The sequence below is a fragment of the Salmo trutta genome, chromosome 4 (assembly GCF_901001165.1).
Source record: "Salmo trutta chromosome 4, fSalTru1.1, whole genome shotgun sequence".
NCBI lineage: Eukaryota > Metazoa > Chordata > Actinopteri > Salmoniformes > Salmonidae > Salmo > Salmo trutta.
The window spans coordinates 17,216,948-17,236,542 of NC_042960.1; the positions used below are offsets into that span (position 1 = coordinate 17,216,948).

Here is a 19,595-nt window from a genome sequence, read left to right on the forward strand (position 1 = left end):
GGGCATGGAAGATGTTCTCCGCAGTCTATTCAGCAATCCAGTCAGCAATGCCCGTCAGGTCAGCGATGCCCGTCTGTCTCTCCAAGAGAAATATGACGGGACACCACCCAAATGCCGTGGCTTCTTCCTTCGGTGCTCCCTCTATTTTGCACATCAGATGGGAGCTCCCACCACTGAGAGGTCTAAGGTTGCCATGGTTATTTCTCTGCTAACTGGGCGGGTATTGGAATGGGCTACAGACATCTGGGAGAGAGGCGAGGAAGAGCTCGAGTCTTATGAGGGGTTCATGGCTCTGTTTAAATGTATTTTCGATCATCCCGCAGCGAGGGAGGTCAGCATCTGCTTCAGCTCCAGCAGGGGAATCAGATGGCTGCTGAGTATGCGCTTACCTTCCGGACAGTAGCAGTTTCCAGTGGCTGGAATGAGACGGTGCTCAGCACGTTATTTAGAAGAGGTCTGCTCAAGGAGGTCCAGACGGAACTAGCCTGCCAAGATGACAACCTCACCCCGGACGCACTCATTGCGATGGCCTTCCGCCTGGAAAACCTCCTCTGGGAGCGTCGCCATCTCCATTGCTTCTCTCCCTCCTTTGGCGAGTTTTCAGGATCAGAGCCTGAACCCATGGAAGTAGGGGTCACACGCCTTCCTGCGGCGGAACGATGCAGACGGATACAGCTGTGGCTTTGTCTGTACTGTGGCCAGGGAGGGCACAAGCTCCAGCGGTGTCCGTTAATTCGGAATCCGGGATCCACTAGAGCAGAGGGACGGTCACGTGAGGTTACATCCCCAGGACCAGTAGTGAGTATTCCATCTACTGCTCTTCCTGTTAGGCTCTTTTTGGTACACGTCATGCCAAGTGTTTACGGTAGATGAGTGGTTCTCCTGCGGTAGATGAGTGGTTCTTGTGCACGGAGGAGGTGTGGAACAATGCGCACATGAGACTCCAGCACGCCGTCCATCGTCAGAAGGAGTAGGCAGACTGTCACCGCAGTGAGACCCCTGTGTTCCATCTGGGATTCGTGTCTGCCTCTCTACCAGGAACTTCCCACCCCGCCTGCCCTGCTATAAACTGAGACCCCGGTTTGTGGGGCCGTTCAAAGTTCTCCGGAGGGTCAAGGAGGTGATATACGGTAGTGACTGGGTAATTGTAACCTGTATCTCACCTTTTCATGTCTCCCTTCTCAGGCGGTGGTTCCTGGTCCCCTAGCTGATGCTGTCCCCCACGATACACCTCAACCACCCCTGGACATCGAGGGGAGCCCGGCGTACGCTGTCAGATTCTTACTGGACTCCCGACATCGTGGAGGTCGGCTCCAGTAGCTGGTGGACTGGGAGGGGTATGGCCCAGAGGATAGGTGTCATCCTTTCCTCCCCTTTATATGTCACTCACCAGTTTATATAGTTCTTGTGTATCGGCCGGCGTACTGCCTGATGTTAGTGTCATGTTCTTGGTTTTGTTTTATTAAAACGTTTCACCTGCTTCTAACTCACAGCCCCATCATTACAGTTGTCTAATGTTGGTAGGGCATATTAAACTGTTATAATACTCCTGAATCACTATGCTCAATACACTATTTTCTTGAGTGTACTTTTAACAGAGCTGAGATTTAATTCAAAGTGCATTCACCCAATTGCTTACACCTATCAAGTTTTTCAGATCGACACAAGTGGATAGGGAGGAGGGGTAAGGAATTATTCTGGACAGGGCCTATACTGGCCCAATGAGCACATTCTCTAGAGATATTCCTTATTGGAACAGTAGTTAGGGTGTATGTCATTGGTGCTCGTGGCCTGGGTTTGATCCCCTCTAGGGGAAACGTTCTCTCCCATTCTTAGCAATATATTTTAATGTCATTATTTGGCCAAATGTACAACACCCCTATCTGATCAAATTTAAATGTGTTTCTCATTGAACGATGGGAATCGGTAGAATTCTAGACAGCTGAGCATCTCAAAGAGAACTCTGTATTTCTGAAATCCACATCACATATACCATGTAGATCAAACATGTGTCTCTAAGGAATCACATCAGTTCTCGTCATTGCATTTCTATTTCTGACATTCCTCATTTTTTGACAAAACATGGCCTGGGTAGTTAAGTTGCTTCTGAAAGAAACACACCCAGACCATGGTGGCCGTATTCTCAATCTCTGAAATGTGTATATTTACAGTAGCATGTCCATACCGTCTCACATTTGCCATTCAAGCAATATTGATGGAAGTTATCCCAAAACAGTACACAACAGAGTTCCATCTCCATGTTAACTGTGGAAAAATTGACCCATTGCAACAGAATCACTTGGGACCAGTGTTGGGGGTAATAATTACATACTGTAATATATTATTTGAATGACTAAGTAATATACCGAGTTACTGTCTTCAAATATTTTTTAATCAGTTACTTTTTCAATTAACCACTATACAGCATTTTAGTCAAATGCAAACTCACCATTGATCTCTTTCTCCAGAAACACATCTGGAGCCACAGAGTTGCAGAAATGCGTGGAAAGAGGCTACATTTATACTCATTATGATAAACAAAGGTGCATAAATATTTCCAGTTGTAACGAAATGTTCATATATAAATGTAAATGTTTGATAAATGCTATTCAAAACAGCAATAATGATATTAAGATGTATTAGTACCCAGGCCACCAGCACCAATGACAAATCACCCAACTACTGTCCCAATAAGGGATATCTCTAGGGCATGTGCTTATTGGGCCAGTATCGTTAGACACTGTCCAGAATAAACCCTAACTCCTCCCTAGGCACTTGTGTAGATCTGAAACAACTTGATAGGCATAAGCAATAGGGTAATTACACGTTGAAGTAAATCTCAGCTCTATTAAATGTACTCTCAAGAAAATCTTGTATTGATCATAGTGATTTAGGAGTATCATTAAAACGGGTCAATATACCCAACTAACAGTAGACAGCTATACAGAAAGTAGTTTAATATTGCTGACATAAGTACATAAAATCAATGATGAGAGAATAGTCAAATTAGCTAACAGGGACATGGTGGTATAGCAGGAAGAGCAGAGTACTGTGAACCAAGAGGTAGTGAGTTCAGATCCCTGGTGAAGACAAGTTGAATAATAATTATTGTATAAATGAATATGCACAATGTACTCATTATGTAAAATATGTAGGTTTAAAATACTGCACGTTAAAAAGGCTATGTGGCTTGTATGCGTTGAGGCCTAGAGATGCTAAACAAGTTGATGAAAAATTGAAAAGCTGAAATGTCTTGAGTCAATATGGGTTCAACCTCTTTGTTAAGGCAAGCCTAAATAAGTTCAGGAGTAAACTTTTGCTTATTAAGTCATATAAGTTTCATGGACTTACTCTGTGTGCAATAATAGGGTTTACATGTACCCCATACACACTTATATGTAGTCAAGCAGTGAATTTCAAACACAGATGCAACCACAATGACCAGGAAGGTTTTTCAATGCCTCACATAATTCATGTATTTTTTTAACCAATTATGAATGTGTTATTCAATGCATTTCTATGGGCTAATTTGGCTAAGGCCAAATTCCAATTTTTACCAAATACTTAAATAATTTGCTTACACCGAGTCACTACAAAGATACAGGTGCCCTTCCTAACTCAATTGCCGGAGAGGAAGGAAACTGCTCAAGGATTTCACCATGAGGCCAAAGGAGAATTTAAAACAGTTACAAAGTTTTAATAGCTGTGATAGGCGAAAACTGAGGATGGATCAACAACATTGTAGTTCTCCACAATACTAACCTAAATGACTGGAGAGCAAAAAATGCACCTTTCAGCAGGACAATTACCAAAAACACAAGGCGAAATATACACTGGCGTTGCTTACCAAGACGACATTAAATGTTCCTGATTGGCCTAGTTACGGTTTTGACTTAAATCGTCTTGAAACTCTATGGTAAGACTCTATGGTAAGACGTAAATACATAAATATTGTACATTCCATTTGTACAGACTTTCCCAGAAAGACTCACAGCTGTAGTTGCTCCCAAATATGATTTTAACATGTATTGACTCAGAGGTGTGAATACTTGTATCAATGAGATATTTTTGTATTTACTTTTTAGTAAATTAGCAAACATGTTTTCATTTTGTCATTATGGGGTATTGTGTGTAGATGGGTGTAACACAACGAAATGTGGAAACAGTCAAGGGGTATGACTACTTTCTGGAAGGCACTGTATAATGAAATCCTCTAACGTCCGATGTCCTTTCTTGAACTGACTTGATAACCTTCTTGATTGATTTGGCAGATATAAATGAATGATGTTTGGGGCCACAGGTCTACTTGGTGGCAAGATCATTTCATGTGATATTATTGGATTGGTGAAATATCACCAATCTGATTTTGAGAGGCATTTGAAAGTTTTAGTCTTCATTACTAGTGTGTAATTTCAAATGAAATTCTGTCAAATACCTATTTTGATGACATATGTTGATATTAAGAATTGTTATTATTTTTCAGTCATTTGTTTTTATGGATTTTAAATGTGGAACTGCTATTTTTTAAGTTCAGATATATGTGTGTATAAAGTTTGCACATAAAAAACGATTGATTAAAATGATGAAATACACAAATACTGTCATGACAATTAAATTAGTTGGATAATGATAGATAACTTTATAAAGTAATGCTATAAAACCAAAATCATTTGAAAATAATTGGTACAGTGGTTATTCCTTTAAAAGTTGTGGCGTACTGCAGCACAGCTTGCGGGGTGCCGCAGAATTCTATGGCACGTTATTTAAGTGTCAGCCATTGTTGCCAGAATGACGCAATTTACCACAATCTGCCACCATCTACCACAAACAGTCGTGGAATAAGCTCAAACCTTTTAAATGAAGAACAACAGTAGCATTCTAACACTAAATTCAGTATCTTGCATGACAGATTCCACTCACCTGAACTTCTTGAAATAAATAAATGCAGTCCACCTGAAATTGTACTCCGAAAGGGTCACAGGGTTATGGTCAACCAGGTATACAGGTTGAAAAGTACAGGGTCTTCTCTCTCTATCACCTCACAATTAGTAATGCCACTACGGCAGGAGGATGCAGGTATGCTCAATGTGAATCTCAGACTGTATTTAAACCCTTAATGTGGCAATTGCTGATCAGCTGGTTGAGTGGCGTCTTGTGTTGTTAGGCCCTCTTTATAGGTGACAACATTCCTAAACATTCCTCCACCCCGGCAAATCCATCACCCTACCCTACTGTGGAACGACATCATCAATGCCATCCACCTATCTGTTGTTTTTGTACATTTTCTGATTGCAAAAGAGGTATGAAAATTATTTTCCATACCGGTTATACCACAAGTCACAGATAATTGCACACAGGACTGGCAATACAGGTATGTATCTGTTACTCACAGATATCTTGGAGGAAGAAAAGGTAAGGGCGTGGATCAGAAAACCAGTCAGTGTGTCACGTCCTGACCAGTAAAAGGGGTTATTTGTCATTGTAGTTTGGTCAGGGCATTGCAGGGGGTGTTTGTTTAGTGTGTTTCGGCATTTTTGGTTTAGGTTCTATGTTTTCTATTTCTATGTTTAAATCTATTTTTTCTATTTCTATGTTGGGGTTTTGGTAGGACCTCCAATTAGAGGAAGCTGGTTGTCGTTGACTAAATTGGAGGCCATATTTAGTTGGGGTTTGTTTCACTTGTGTTTTGTGGGTGGTTGTTTCCTGTATAGCCTGTGTTGCCTTACGGAACTGTTTTGTCGTTTAGTTTATTTTGTTTAAGTGTTATCTTTAAATAGATTAAGAAGATGAGCACTATACCCGCTGCGCTTTGGTCCAATCCTTACGATGCCTATGACACAGTGTCTGGTTTTACCTTTGTTTTGTCGATGCAGAGCATTCCAAACAGGCTCAATGGGTGGCATGTCTGGTAAGTATGCATGGCAGAACACTGGGACATTTTCAGCATCCAAGAATTGTGTACAGATCCTTGTGACATGGGGCCGTGCATCATCATGGTGAAACATGAGGTGATGTCGGCGAATAAATGGTACAACAATGGGCCTCAAGATTTTGTTGCGGTATCACTCTGCATTCAAATTGCCATTGATAAATTGCAAATGTGTTCATTATCCGTAGCTTATGCCTGCCCGTACCATAACCCCACTGCCACCATGGGGCACTCTGTTCATAATGTTGACTTTAGCAAACCGCTAGCCCCATGATGCCATAAACATGGTCTACAGTTTTAAGGCCGGTTAGACGTATTGCCAAAATCTCTAAAATGACATTGAATGCGGCTTATGGTAGAGTTATGGTAGAGAAATTAACATTACATTATCAGGAAACCGGTGGATATTCCTACAGTCAACATGCCAATTGAACGCTCCCTCAAAACTTGAGACATCTGTGGCATTGTGTTGTTTGCCAAAACCGCATATTATAGAGTGGCCTTTTATTTTCCCCACCACAAGGTGCACCTGTGTAATGATCATGCTGTTTAATCTGTTTCTTGATATACCACACTTGTCAGGTGAATGGATTATACTTGCAAATGATAAATGCTCAATAACAGGGATGTAAACAAATTTGAGCACACAATAAGATAAATAAGCTTTTTGTTTTTATGGAACATTTCTTCGATATTTTATTTCAGCTCATGAAACATGGGACTATCCCTTCACATGTTGCATGTATATTTTTTTCAGTGTCGTTAACTAACACCAACCCTGTTAAAACCTGTGGCTAATGATGCATTTAGTCAGTCAGCATAGCGGGACAAGAAACCAAGAACGATGGTAACGGCAAAAGCAAGCCAGCACGACGGTATGCATCACTATGGGTTTTCAGAAAAATGATCTGTGCAAATCAACATCCTGTACAAATCAACCCTATGGCAGACGGCAAAAGTTGAAATATTTTAACTCTGGCGGCAAGACCCGTCTACCATGGTAGCTGACGGCATTTACTACCTTGTATCACGTAAACGCAGCATACTTCTGCTGCACTTTGACTTTCTGTCTGTTCTGCCCTCTCCACCTGATTCACTGCTACCTGTTCATGCTCTACCTGTCTCTTTTGGATGAAGTTCCAAAATCCATAGTTGCTATGTGTTATGCTCCAGGCTCTGACTGAGAGACAAGCATTTGCTGAGTGATGACATTGACATCTAACCCATGCTGTAGGGTTGGGGACGGGGTCAAGGGACGTGAAGGGTCCAGTGCATTGTGAAATCTCGACCAATCACAGCCGGCACCGCATCACTCTAGGGGCTACCTGCAGTGCCTGCCACACAGTACTCCTTACTGCACCTGCAGCGGTAAAGACTACAGCCTCTCCTCTGTGGGTTCACACTTCTCATGTGAACCGAGATCCAGCTGCATAATGGGTGAGCTGGAAGCCACCATGATAGAGGAAGAGTAGCTAAAGAGAGAGAGGAAGTGTAGATTCCACTGTGGACAAGTAGTTGGTTTGGGTCTGGGAGCTGTTTTAACAGTCATAGTTTTTGTGTCTGTTGCCTTAATGGTTACTGAACCATGTAAAAAGGATAGATTGACTATTATTAAGATAGAATGTGTTGCCAAATATAAAGACACGAGAATGCATTGGGGTAGAGTCAGTACTAATGCTATGGATACTAGACAGATCACTAATCACAAAGGTATGGTGATCTTGGATAGATTAGTACATTGAACGTAGGCTGACGATGGAGAAGCAAAGGATAGAGTGGGAGAAATGCTATCTCGTAAAATTAGGTTTTATTCACAAGTGATGCCATTTAGTACAACAATTAAGGGAGTGAAGTGGTCAGGAAAGGTTTTAAACACCAGTAGACCACAAACAATTTCTAAAAGCCAGCAAACACTTGACATATCTCCCAGGAGACCAGGTGACGGTAAACGGAAAGTGTCAGAAGGTGGCTGCTTATCAACCATTGGGACCCAAAGTATACACTGTAATGAGGGTGTTCACAAATGTGTGGGGTGTAGATCGGCCTTGGGATGAGGGATGTGTACCTAACTTGAGCACAGGAAAGTATTATCCACAGGTACCGACTGTAGCAGAATACAGGTCATTGGAGATGTTGGTGGCTAGGGAACCGGGTTTGAGTTGGGAGACATGTAGGGAGCATCTGAAAGGTTCAGTCCTAGATTTATCAGTGAACAACGAAGATAATAGGAGCGCAGGAGACAGATTCCCTGCAATAGTTTCTCTCACGGCAGTCGCTGTAGGGACAGTAACCGAAGGATGCTATAGTATCAGCATGGAATTGGACTACGGCACAAATGAGGGATTGTGAAGTACTCATCATGGGCAGTGTTAGTAGTAGCAAGGGTTGTTACTTTGTTGAGATATCATCTTCTGAGGGCATTGATGTTGAAATGTACAGTGGGGAAAAAAGTATTTAGTCAGCCACCAATTGTGCAAGTTCTCCCACTTAAAAAGATGAGAGGCCTGTAATTTTCATCATAGGTACACGTCAGCTATGATAGACAAAATGAGAAAAAAAATCCAGAAAATCACATTGTAGGATTTTTTATGAATTTATTTGCAAATTATGGTGGAAAATAAGTATTTGGTCACCTACAAACAAGCAAGATTTCTGGCTCTCACAGACCTGTAACTTCTTCTTTAAGAGGCTCCTCTGTCCTCCACTCGTTACCTGTATTAATGGCACCTGTTTGAACTTGTTATCAGTATAAAAGACACCTGTCCACAACCTCAAACAGTCACACTCCAAACTCCACTATGGCCAAGACCAAAGAGCTGTCAAAGGACACCAGAAACAAAATTGTAGACCTGCACCAGGCTGGGAAGACTGAATCTGCAATAGGTAAGCAGCTTGGTTTGAAGAAATCAACTGTGGGAGCAATTATTAGGAAATGGAAGACATACAAGACCACTGATAATCTCCCTCGATCTGGGGCTCCACGCAAGATCTCACCCCGTGGGGTCAAAATTATCACAAGAACGGTGAGCAAAAATCCCAGAACCACACGGGGGGACCTAGTGAATGACCTGCAGAGAGCTGGGACCAAAGTAACAAAGCCTACCATCAGTAACACACTACACCGCCAGGGACTCAAATCCTGCAGTGCCAGACGTGTCCCCCTGCTTAAGCTAGTACATGTCCAGGCCCGTCTGAAGTTTGCTAGAGAGCATTTGGATGATCCAGAAGAGGATTGGGAGAATGTCACATGGTCAGATGAAACCAAAATAGAACTTTTTGGTAAAAACTCAAATCATCGTGTTTGGAGGACAAAGAATGCTGAGTTGCATCCAAAGAACACCATACCTACTGTGAAGCATGGGGGTGGAAACATCATGCTTTGTGGCTGTTTTTCTGCAAAGGGATCAGGACGACTGATCCGTGTAAAGGAAAGAATGAATGGGGTCATGTATCGTGAGATTTTGAGTGAAAACCTCCTTCCATCAGCAAGGGCATTGAAGATGAAACATGGCTGGGTCTTTCAGCATGACAATGATCCCAAACACACCGCCCGGGCAACAAAGGAGTGGCTTCGTAAGAAGCATTTCAAGGTCCTGGAGTGGCCTAGCCAGTCTCCAGATCTCAACCCCATAGAAACTCTTTGGAGGGAGTTGAAAGTCAGTGTTGCCCAGCAACAGCCCCAAAACATCACTGCTCTAGAGGAGATCTGCATGGCGTAATGGGACAAAATACCAGCAACAGTGTGTGAAAACCTTGTGAAGACTTACAGAAAACGTTTGACCTGTGTCATTGCCAACAAAGGGTATATAACAAAGTATTGAGATAGACTTTTGTTATTGACCAAATACTTATTTTCACCATAATTTGCAAAAAAATTCATTAAAAATCCTACAATCTAATTTTCTGGATTTTTTTCTTCTCATTTTGTCTGTCATCGTTGAAGTGTACCTATGATGAAAATTACAGGCCTCTCTCATCATTTTAAGTGAGAGAACTTGCACAATTGGTGGCTGACTAAATACTATTTTCCCCCACTGTATATACAGTGCTGAGTTACTTCAAGATGAGATAAAGTTGTTATATCGGGTGCCTATGGATAAGGAAGGAGATGGGGAGCGAAGTGAAAATGAAATGGCTTGGGAACACCTTTTGTGGCCGGAGGGGGAAGACCGGATGAAAGCATGACAAGGTTTTTTAGGGCCTTCATTTTTGTGGAACCCAGCTGAAAAGTATCCTGAAGGTATAGTCAGGCGAAGAGAGAGTGGGAATTGTCATGTTATCAAACTTTGGTTTTGTCTTTGCATATATAATTATGCATAGTTTAACACTATTAATACTGTTATGTTTATGTTTTTTTATATATTTTCAAGTCTTGTGCTATCATTCTCTAAGAAACCAAAAGCACCAGCTGAAATGGAGGAAGTCAAATGCTCCAGCTGAAATGTCATTCTGTTGTCCGACAAGAAATGGAAATAAGAGTGTGCGTAGTGTGATTATAGAATAGAGTTATAAACATAATAATCAACGGTGAATGTTAATCACGTGGTATTTTCTGTTCATGTTTTATTTTGTGTTCATTTATAAGTAGTTTCCAAGTTTATGTCATGTTGAACAGTATGGGTAAATCTTCAAATGGGGGGACTGATGGGTTCTGACTTCTAAACTTGAAAATATGAAATATCCTTATTCATGGCACTGACGGAGAGAGGGGAATGTAGAACATTTACATTCTGACAGAATAGGTTATTGTTACACATCAGGTCCACAGTCTGGTACAAGTTAACAGGACAGCCGTGAGTTGGGGAGGAGTGAGGAACGAGGGACGAGGTCAGGTGAAGTGAGGAAGAACAGATATCACTAAAGTTCAGTCTAGCAACAGAGGTATATTGGCTGTTCAGATATGTAAGGAGGAAACTCAGAAAAGGAAAAAGGTTAAATACCAGTGCTTGTGTGAATAGGTCTTTGTCTGTTCAACTGTCATTGGGTGAATAAACTTGGTTTGAGCTTTTATAGTTGTCCGTCAGTTTTTACCCTGTTATTTAGAACCTATTTCATTCTACAGGTTAACATGCTTGGCTCATGTCTGTTATTTCCATATAGACTATGTAAATATTTATATAGAAAAAAAATGTTGAAATGATTTCATTACTTTTTTTATTTTTGTTACTGTTTAATCATTTAGCTACTTACCTTTTCTATTGTTGTTGCATTGTTCAGAGGTGAACCTGCAAGTAAGTATGTCCTTGCACTGTGTCCTCCATGTTGTAGATCATGTGTACTGTGCCTTTGTAGTATTAAGACCCCCTTGACTTTTTCCACATTTTGTTAGGTTACAGCCTAATCTACACACAATACACCATAATGACAAAGCAAAAACAGGTTTGCAAATTCAAAAAAAATAAAAAAAATAATTTACAGAAGTATTCAGTCCCTTGATTCAATACTTTGTTGAAGCACATTTAGCAGCAATTACAGCTTTAAGTCTTCTTGAGTATGACGCTTCAAGCTTGGCACACCTGTAATTGGGGAGTTTCTCCCAATCTTCTCTACAGATCCTTGTATGCTCTGTCAGGTTGGATGGGGAGAGTCTCTGCATAGCTATTTTCAGGTCTCTCCAGAGAGTTAAGATCTGGTTCAAGTCCGGTCTCTGGCTGGGCCACTCAAAGACATTCAGAGACTTTTCCCGAAGCCGGTCCTGCATTGTCTTGGCTGTGTGCTTAGGGGCATTGTCCTGTTGGAAGGTGAACCTTAACCCCAGTCTGAGGTCATATGCGCTCTGGATCAGGTTTTCATCCAGGATCTTTCTGTACTTTGCTCTGTTCATCTTTTCCTCGATCCTTATTAGTCTCCCAGTCCCTGCCGCTGAAAAACACCACCACAGCATGATGCTGTCACCACCATGCTTCACTGTAGGGATGGTGCCAGGTTTCCTCCAGACGTGACGCTTGGCATTCAGTCCAAATAGTTGAATCTTGGTTTCTTCAGACCAGAGAATCTTGTTTCTCATGGTCTGAGAGTCTTTAGATGCCTTTTGGTAAATTCCAAGCGGGCTGTCATGTGCTTTTTGCTGAGTAGTGGCTTTCATCTGGCCACTTTACCATAAAGACCTGATTGGTTGAGTGCTGCATAGATGGTTGTCCTTCTGGAAGGTTCTCCCAACTCTACAGAGGAACTCTAGAGCTCTGTCAGAGTGACCATTGGGTTCTTGGTCACCTCCAAGACCAAGGCCCTTCTCCCCGATTGCTCAGTTTCGCCGGGTGGCCAGCTCTAGAAAGATTCTTGGTAGTTCCAAACTTCTCCCGCTTAAGAATGATTTGAACTATAGGTGTGTGCCTTTCCAATTCATGTTCAATCAATTTGAATTTACAACAAGTTGTAGAAACATCTCAAGAATGATCAATAGAAACAGGATGCTCCAGAGCTCAATTTTGAGTCTCATAGCAAAGGGTCTGAATACTTATGTAAACAAAGTATTTGTGTATTTTATTTTCACTAAATGTGAAAAAAGAAAAAATGAACAATTTTCACTTTGTCATAATGGGGTATTGCATACAGATTGCTGAGGATCTGTTTTTTTTATCCATTTTAGGATAAGGCTGTAACGTAACAAAATGTGTAAAAAGTCAAGGGGTCTGAATACTTTCCGAAGGCACTGTATATGACCAAGAAACAAACTTCAGCTTGAACTTAGAAGGGAAGTGGGGGGCAAGCAGATAGAGAGGGGAAAAGATGGTCAGCTTTGTGGTTGGATTGTTGTGGAAGTAGTGCTGAGCGATTAGTGTTTTTTGAGGTCAGTTCAGTTTCGGTTAGATTATTTAAAAAAAGAATCAGTTTTTAATTTTGGTTTGGATAATATATTTATTTTTTGTATATACTTTGAATTATGTGGATTGAATGCTGTAACAACATACACAGCAAAAAGTCCAGTGTTGAATTAACTCCCACAGAGTTGATTTCAACCCTTTTTGAGGGTTTATATAGGTCCACACTCTCCAGAGTTAAATTAACACTTTCAAAATAGTTAAACATTTAACACTCTGCCAGAGTTCCTTCTTTAACTCGCAAAACAGAGTTAAAGTAACACTAAGAGATTAGACAACTAACACTGCTCCGAGTTAATTTTTATTAACTATTTGGGTAGTGTTAATTTCACTCCCTAAAGTGTCAATTATCTACACTGAAAAAATGTTAAAATGAATTGTTAATTTATTCAATATTATTTAATTAAATATATACTTATAATAATAATAATAATAATAAATGAATCACAATAAACAATCATTGTCAAAAACATTTATTTGTGCCTTCTCCCTTGCAGTCAGTTGAATTAAAACATTGTGAATGAAGGTATAATGTACATACTTTCATCTGAAACATTGTATGAGCTTTGAATATCAAACGGTTTATGAAATTTAAGCTCAGACATTTTTAGTAGACATCTTTCCACACTTCGTAATACTCTGAATGCATGATGATGGTCATCAAAATTCTCTGTAAATAGCTTGTTTGTCAAAAAAAAAAGTGATCTTCAATCAAAAGTACATCACTTATTTGACAAAAGACTGGCATGTCTTCTTCCATTGCACTGCAAATAACTAGTCCAGCTTTATATTCTACACCATCAACTTTAACCCAACTAGTTGAGAAAACGTCTTTTGACAAGATCGTTTCAAGCATTTCATTGTTGACGACATTCTCATCTCTGAAGAGAAAAGATTTAATTGGCCCATACTCATTTTGTTTGAGGGTATAGCAATGGCCATCTGATGCATTTTAGCAAGCGATTTGGTTATGTTTTTGAAATTTTTAAAACAATCTTTAAACAGCTTGTGTTTGGCCTCAAACCTCATACACCACGTATATAATAAGGGGCCAATTTTCCTTATAGAAGATGGGTAATGGATCATAAAATGATGCTTAGGTATCAAGTTTCTATGTGGATACAAGTGCTTAAGTAGTTTGTGGTGGTCAACAATCAAATGCTTTAAATATATTGTCATACCTAGAGTGAGAGAAGGTGAAAAAACTGTTCATTATTTGAAGTAACAACAGTAACAAATTCCAGTTTTGTTTCCTGCAGGAATAATGTCAAACAGTGGGATGTTTTTCACAAGACACAATGTCTGAATAGAATTCAAACCAATGCCATTGCCAACACTCTCCAAAATAATCTTTGTAGGACGATTTTTTTCATTCTAAAAATCCATAATCAAAACAATAAATCCTGGAAAGCAAGTCCTGTTCTGACATAGTGTTGCGTGAGATATCCAAAAAGCAATTTGATCTCATACTGAACCACACCCTCAAGAACATCATGCATGATATCAAATGAATAGTTATTACAAACATGGAAATACTTCAATGAATTAAACGGTTTGCCTTGCATGGGATGAGACGCTTATCCATTGTGATGTAGAAGCTCTCAATCTTGCTCTTCTGACGCCCAACAGCGAGGAGGTACGGCTGCCGATCCTGCTGGTTGCAGAGATGCTCCTCCAAACTGCAGCATGACTAGGGTTGAGATCAGAAAACTGAAAATTAGACAAGAATAATGTGCAGCCAGAGAAAACTACATTATAGAAGTGATTATTCAAACAGCTTTTCATTGGCTAGTGCAAGATGGGAATGAAGACTTAATTACAATTCCATCCACTTTTTAACAACCCTCATTAACATATGTGGCTAAGAAGGTGACGTGACAAATTATTATAATCACGTTAATAATATAATTACCTTATGAAAGACAAGTCTCTCAACTGCATCACATGCACTAATTTTTGGAGACTTCAGTCCCCCTGGAGTTGGTGGAAGGAGATGTAACAGCAACAACAGGGAAGCCATTTCTTGGTCGTAGGCTGAGGACAAAGTCACAAGAATTAACTGAAAACTCTTCAAATGTAATACTTTTAAAGTTTGAATGAGAACAGGGAGGCATTATGAGAACGTTTTAAAAAGTCATCCATCTATTAGTCACATTTATCCCAAAAATCAGATCAACGTTCAGAGATACACAGAATAAACAAATGAAATATTATTGCAGTTATAATTTAACTGCAAAAATAGCAAATTCATAAAAATAAAAAATAAAAACTCACTTGTTGGCTCATCAAGATCACTTCCTGGGGGACTTTCTGCTGACTGCACCAAGCGACGCAACTCTGGTGTTGAGGTGAGCCGCTTAGCCTCTTTTATGACATTTGGCTTGAAGAACAAATCCCATTTCTGAAGAAGCCTCGAGGATGTGTCGCCATCAAATAGGAGAGTGAAGTCTTGGTCCACCTTTAAGAAAGAAGATATTAAACTACTACTACTTCAGGAAATACTTTCAAATTTCAAGCCATTCTAAACATCTCATCCCAAACTTACCAATCCTTTTGTATCCAGGAATCTTGGGAAGCTGGAGAGGATATCAACACTTCTGCCTGGGTCATTAACGAGCTTCTGACGGTGCTGAAAGGTCTCTCTCATCTTCTGGAAAAATCAGGGAATTGTCTGTGGTATGGTTGAGCAAAGACATGGCCTCTTGGCAAGCATCACCATCAAGCTGCCTTTCAACATTAACAGTCCTTTGGAAATTTGGGCCCCCTGGAGAAAAGTCAATTGGGCTATTTGGTGGCAGTGCAGATCCTCGACGAATCTTCCTCTGGACTGTTTTCAGACGCCAAGAAATGTATCCTGTGCTGCTTGCAGCATCATAGAAGTGTTCCTGAAATGGAAAAAAAGAAAATAAATGCGTTGTCATACCAGGCTCATGAGAAATCTCACGGAATTCAAATATCAATGTCATCCACACAGTTTTGTGTCACAACATGACATGAAAGAGTTAATAATAATGCCTATTACATAGCCCTTCTTGGAATATGGATCCTTGAGGGAAGGGAACAACATCACTATCCCACGCGCATAATCTTCTCTGATTGCTTTAGTGGGGCGGTGCCTGAGAGGAGATATTAAATTAGTACATTTATGCAATGGCCATGCAGTTATCTGGTACAAATAAAAACAATGTGAAACAAACATACCCATGATTGTCAATCATGTGAGCCACCAGGATGTTAACCATTTTTCTTCTTGCAGCATCTGTTAGGGTTTCTGTTGTTTGGTACTCCTGTAGTACTTCTTCACCCCCAGACTTGCCTCTTAGCACAGCTTCAATCAACTAATAAAAAACAAAAACATTACAATACAATACATGGTGATAAATAGCTTTTCTAGAGACTCAGAGTGAAAAAATGTGAAAGCATTAAGAAACCTGTTCAGCAGACACAGCATCATGTGTATCCTCAATTCTTTGTCTCTTGCTAGGGACATCATCTAGGATTATAGTTGATGCACTTGAGCTGAAGCTTGAGTCAGACGTCTCAGAAGCAGAAGACAAGGAGAAATCAGAGAATTCTAAAGGAATAGAAAAAATGCAAATAATTATATAAGGTGTAAAGTTCTTTATTATACCTGCCTTGATATCTCACCCTGATCTGAGAATAGTGTCAGCACCACATTGCCTTGTCCAACGAGGTCGCTGAATATTTCTGCATCAACTTCTGTCCCTGTTGCATCCTTGTATATAACTTTTGCATCAGGTGGCAGGCAAAATCTCTCGATGACTGGAAAAGATAGTAAGGTCAAACTGAATGTGCCTTTGAAGTCAGCACTGTTTCTTGCCTCACAGCCAATAACTCTTCACGTTGAATACACACTGTATAACCCTTAAATAGACCTAGAGCATTTTCCCTCACATAACCCATTCCCTCTTAAGTCCAAATTGATGATTGGCTTTTCTTCTTGACTGTTTTGGTGTATATTAATACTTTACACTCTATGAAGCACACATTACAGAACTGAAAATGATTAGCAATTTAACCCCATTTACCGTATAAAAGAGTCTGATAAAGGCATGTAAATAAAATCAGAATCGACAACATTAAGGAGCTTGCACAACGAGCTTTTAAAGCCATGCTAACCGTTTTCATGGAATTGCATAAAGTCAAACCGTCCTTCATCCTCATCCAGCTTCACATATTTCTGCTGTTGGCTGTACTTCACCTGGACCAGCATTTTGACTGAGACATGCAAGGAAGTTTGACAAAGTAAATAAACATTTAAAGGAAGAACGATAAAGATTAAAGCTAAGTCGACAGTGTTACACCATTTTTGGTGACCCGCACTGTTGGAAAAAGTACTAATTTTCAGAAAATCGCGCTGTGAATGAGATATTAAAATGCTGCTTATGCATTGACTCATCAGTATTTAATGAAGCACATAAATGTTTAATAAATGTTTAATATCAGTCACAGCCCGATTTTCTGCTAATTTTGTACTTTAGCTTTAACTTAGTAATTTCAGTACAATTAACTGGTAATACTTATATACTTTTAATTAAGTAAATGATCTGAGTACTTTTTCCAACACTGCAGGTCATAGAATCTGATGGGTCACCAAATACAGTGTACGCTGGTCACACAGACAACACGTGAAACACCGTCTGCATGTTGGGACTTGTTGTTTGCGGCCCCTTTGATGTTCAAAGTGAAGGGGGGGGAAAGACGTTAGCTCCAGCCTCAAACAAGATTTTATACAGTAAAAAAACATAACGCTTTGTTTTTCCTTTCAATAAATCATCATTGATAAAGTTGGAGACGGTTTAAGTAACAAACTGTTAGCTAGCTTACCATACACTTCTAGCTAGCTAATCACCAGGACAAATTTGCTGCTCAGACCTGGCAACAAACACGGTTTTGTTAGGCATATATTCTCTGTAGATGTTTCATTGTTCATACTGAAATTCTCCGCATCAATTTATAATTGTTTCAGTAAGTTTGAGTTAATTGCACTTACCGTGTAGTACTGCATGGGAGGGAGAAAATGGCGCCGACTTGTCTCCTCTGTCTCCAACCGACGAAGTGAAATGCATGGGCGGAGCTTAATTACATCTCTGCGGAGTTGGGTTAACACTGACCGGATCAACTCTGTCAAATAACTCCAACACTGAACATCATTTAAATCAGAATGTGTTAAAATTACACTCTGGGAGTGAAAATCAACTCGGAAATGTTTAACCCTGAAATTTCAACACTCCAATTTTTGCTGTGTAGTTTTATAGAATAAAACAATAAATTAAAGTTCCATCATGGTAGTGACTGCCCATTACTGATTTATTCACCTTACTTTACTTTAATAAAATATTTCAGTTGTGTATATTACATTTATTTTATTTGACTTTATTATTTTATTCCAAGTCATCATCTCATGTCTATAGAGCTGCTGACTATGCTGTCTGACATTAATCACTATTTTAGTAGGTCTTAAGTAAATAAGGCATACTTTTATGACTACTGAATACCAACTATCAATCACTTAGATTAGATCATTTATTTTCAGGTAGAGATACTACACGAAGCAACTGCTGCCCTTCCCTTTCGATGTGCTCTCTTCCATCTCTTCTCTCTCTCTCTCCCTCTCCATGTCTACCCCACACCAGAGAGGAAGAGGCGAAGTGAGACGTTTGACTCAACAAAATCTGTCCATAAGCTTGTTGTCTGCATTCCCGCCTTTCGGACGACACCTATTTTAATGGTGGAGTCATGAGCATCACGTAATTATACACAGATCTCTGCCCATTATGGCCATTGTAGTTTACCACGTTTTCTGCACTAAACTATGTAGAATATTGGTCTAATGGAAACTACAAATCCTTACAACATCGCACAGTTCTGGTTTGATCTGTTTTCTCTCTAGAGAAACTACACATTGAGTTCACAGAAGAAAAAAAAACAGGTGGAATTCAAAAAGTTGAACCGACGTCGGTCAAGTCATTGTTTAAAACCAACATTTTGATTAATCGCTCAGCACTAAGGTGAACAAAACATTTAAAATACATAGCCCCTTAAGGTATGTGTCCTCAAATGTTACGTAATCTAAAAATCTCACATTAGCTTGTAGGACTGACTAATTTAAATGAATCTTATAACTTTTTCCATTCTACAGGTGTTTTTTTTTTATTCATGTCGACTAGGGGCTATATAGCTTCTTCTGTGTAATGGAGTTGTGTTGTGCAGACACTTATTCTTTACAGCTGAGTTGCCCTAGTCATGTCAGTATACAGTCATTTTAAACCAACTATTGACATGTTGCAACTCTACCTTGTTACATTGCAGAGGAGCCAAAGAGGAGAACAGATGAGAACAGCAGGCCAGTGGAGCACTTAGAACAGCAGCCTGGGGCAACTGGTAAGGAAGAGGATGATTAGGTGTACCAGACACAGGCTCAAAACAAGTTAAGCTACCCCAGTATGCCCTTGACCGTTTTGTATTGCTTAACAAAAGACACACTAGAAAAGACTCCGAAACAGCAACTGAAGAGTAGATGATGGAGAGAGACACCAGCCAAGACAGAGACAGCAACAGAAGAATAGGCGATGGATAGAGACACGCCAGACAAGACACAGAAACAGCAACAGAATAACAGGATATGATGGAGCGAGACACCAGAAGAACGGAACAGGCCACAAAAATAGACAAAGGAGACAGTAACAAACAAGAACTTGAGACAGCAACAGACAAGACACAGCAACATACAAGACACAGACAGCAACAAATAAGACCCTGAGACAACAACAGACAAGATACAGACAGCAACGGACAAGACACAGCAGCAGACAAGACAGCAA

The 19,595-nt window shown here is 40.1% G+C and overlaps 1 protein-coding gene across 9 annotated transcripts; it reads right to left on the reverse strand.

Annotated features, from left to right (window-relative positions):
- Positions 1 to 13,207: 13,207 nt before the first annotated feature.
- On the reverse strand, positions 13,208 to 17,929 carry LOC115191937 (uncharacterized). 9 transcript variants are annotated; one of them, XM_029749986.1, is made up of 9 exons: positions 17,765 to 17,914; positions 17,599 to 17,646; positions 16,891 to 16,989; positions 16,399 to 16,533; positions 16,182 to 16,324; positions 15,952 to 16,088; positions 15,773 to 15,866; positions 15,296 to 15,635; positions 15,050 to 15,208 (listed from the first exon to the last, which is right to left on the reverse strand). In XM_029749986.1, the coding sequence occupies exons 3-8, from the start codon at positions 16,982 to 16,984 to the stop codon at positions 15,360 to 15,362; spliced, it is 879 nt and encodes a 292-aa protein (XP_029605846.1). In that variant the 5' UTR covers positions 16,985 to 16,989; positions 17,599 to 17,646; positions 17,765 to 17,914; the 3' UTR covers positions 15,050 to 15,208; positions 15,296 to 15,359. The 9 variants fall into 9 exon arrangements, 4 of the variants coding, with proteins under 4 accessions (XP_029605846.1, XP_029605843.1, XP_029605844.1 ...); XR_003877797.1 differs by adding an exon at positions 13,208 to 14,784 and having other exon boundaries at positions 15,025 to 15,208; positions 16,399 to 17,441; positions 17,599 to 17,924; XR_003877798.1 differs by lacking the exon at positions 17,599 to 17,646 and adding an exon at positions 13,208 to 14,784 and having other exon boundaries at positions 15,025 to 15,208; positions 16,399 to 16,989; positions 17,765 to 17,918.
- Positions 17,930 to 19,595: the final 1,666 nt, after the last annotated feature.

Bases quoted from the DNA above. Each gene is read 5' to 3' on its own strand.
- LOC115191937 (XM_029749983.1), bottom strand. From the start codon at position 17,840: ATGCATTTCACTTCGTCGGTTGGAGACAGAGGAGACAAGTCGGCGCCA. The intron at 16,534-16,890 runs GTTAGCATGGCT...TATCTTTTCCAG, and splicing joins TATGCAATTCCATGAAAACG to TCATCGAGAGATTTTGCCTG. The intron at 15,636-15,772 runs GTAATAGGCATT...TTTCCATTTCAG, and splicing joins CATATTCCAAGAAGGGCTAT to GAACACTTCTATGATGCTGC.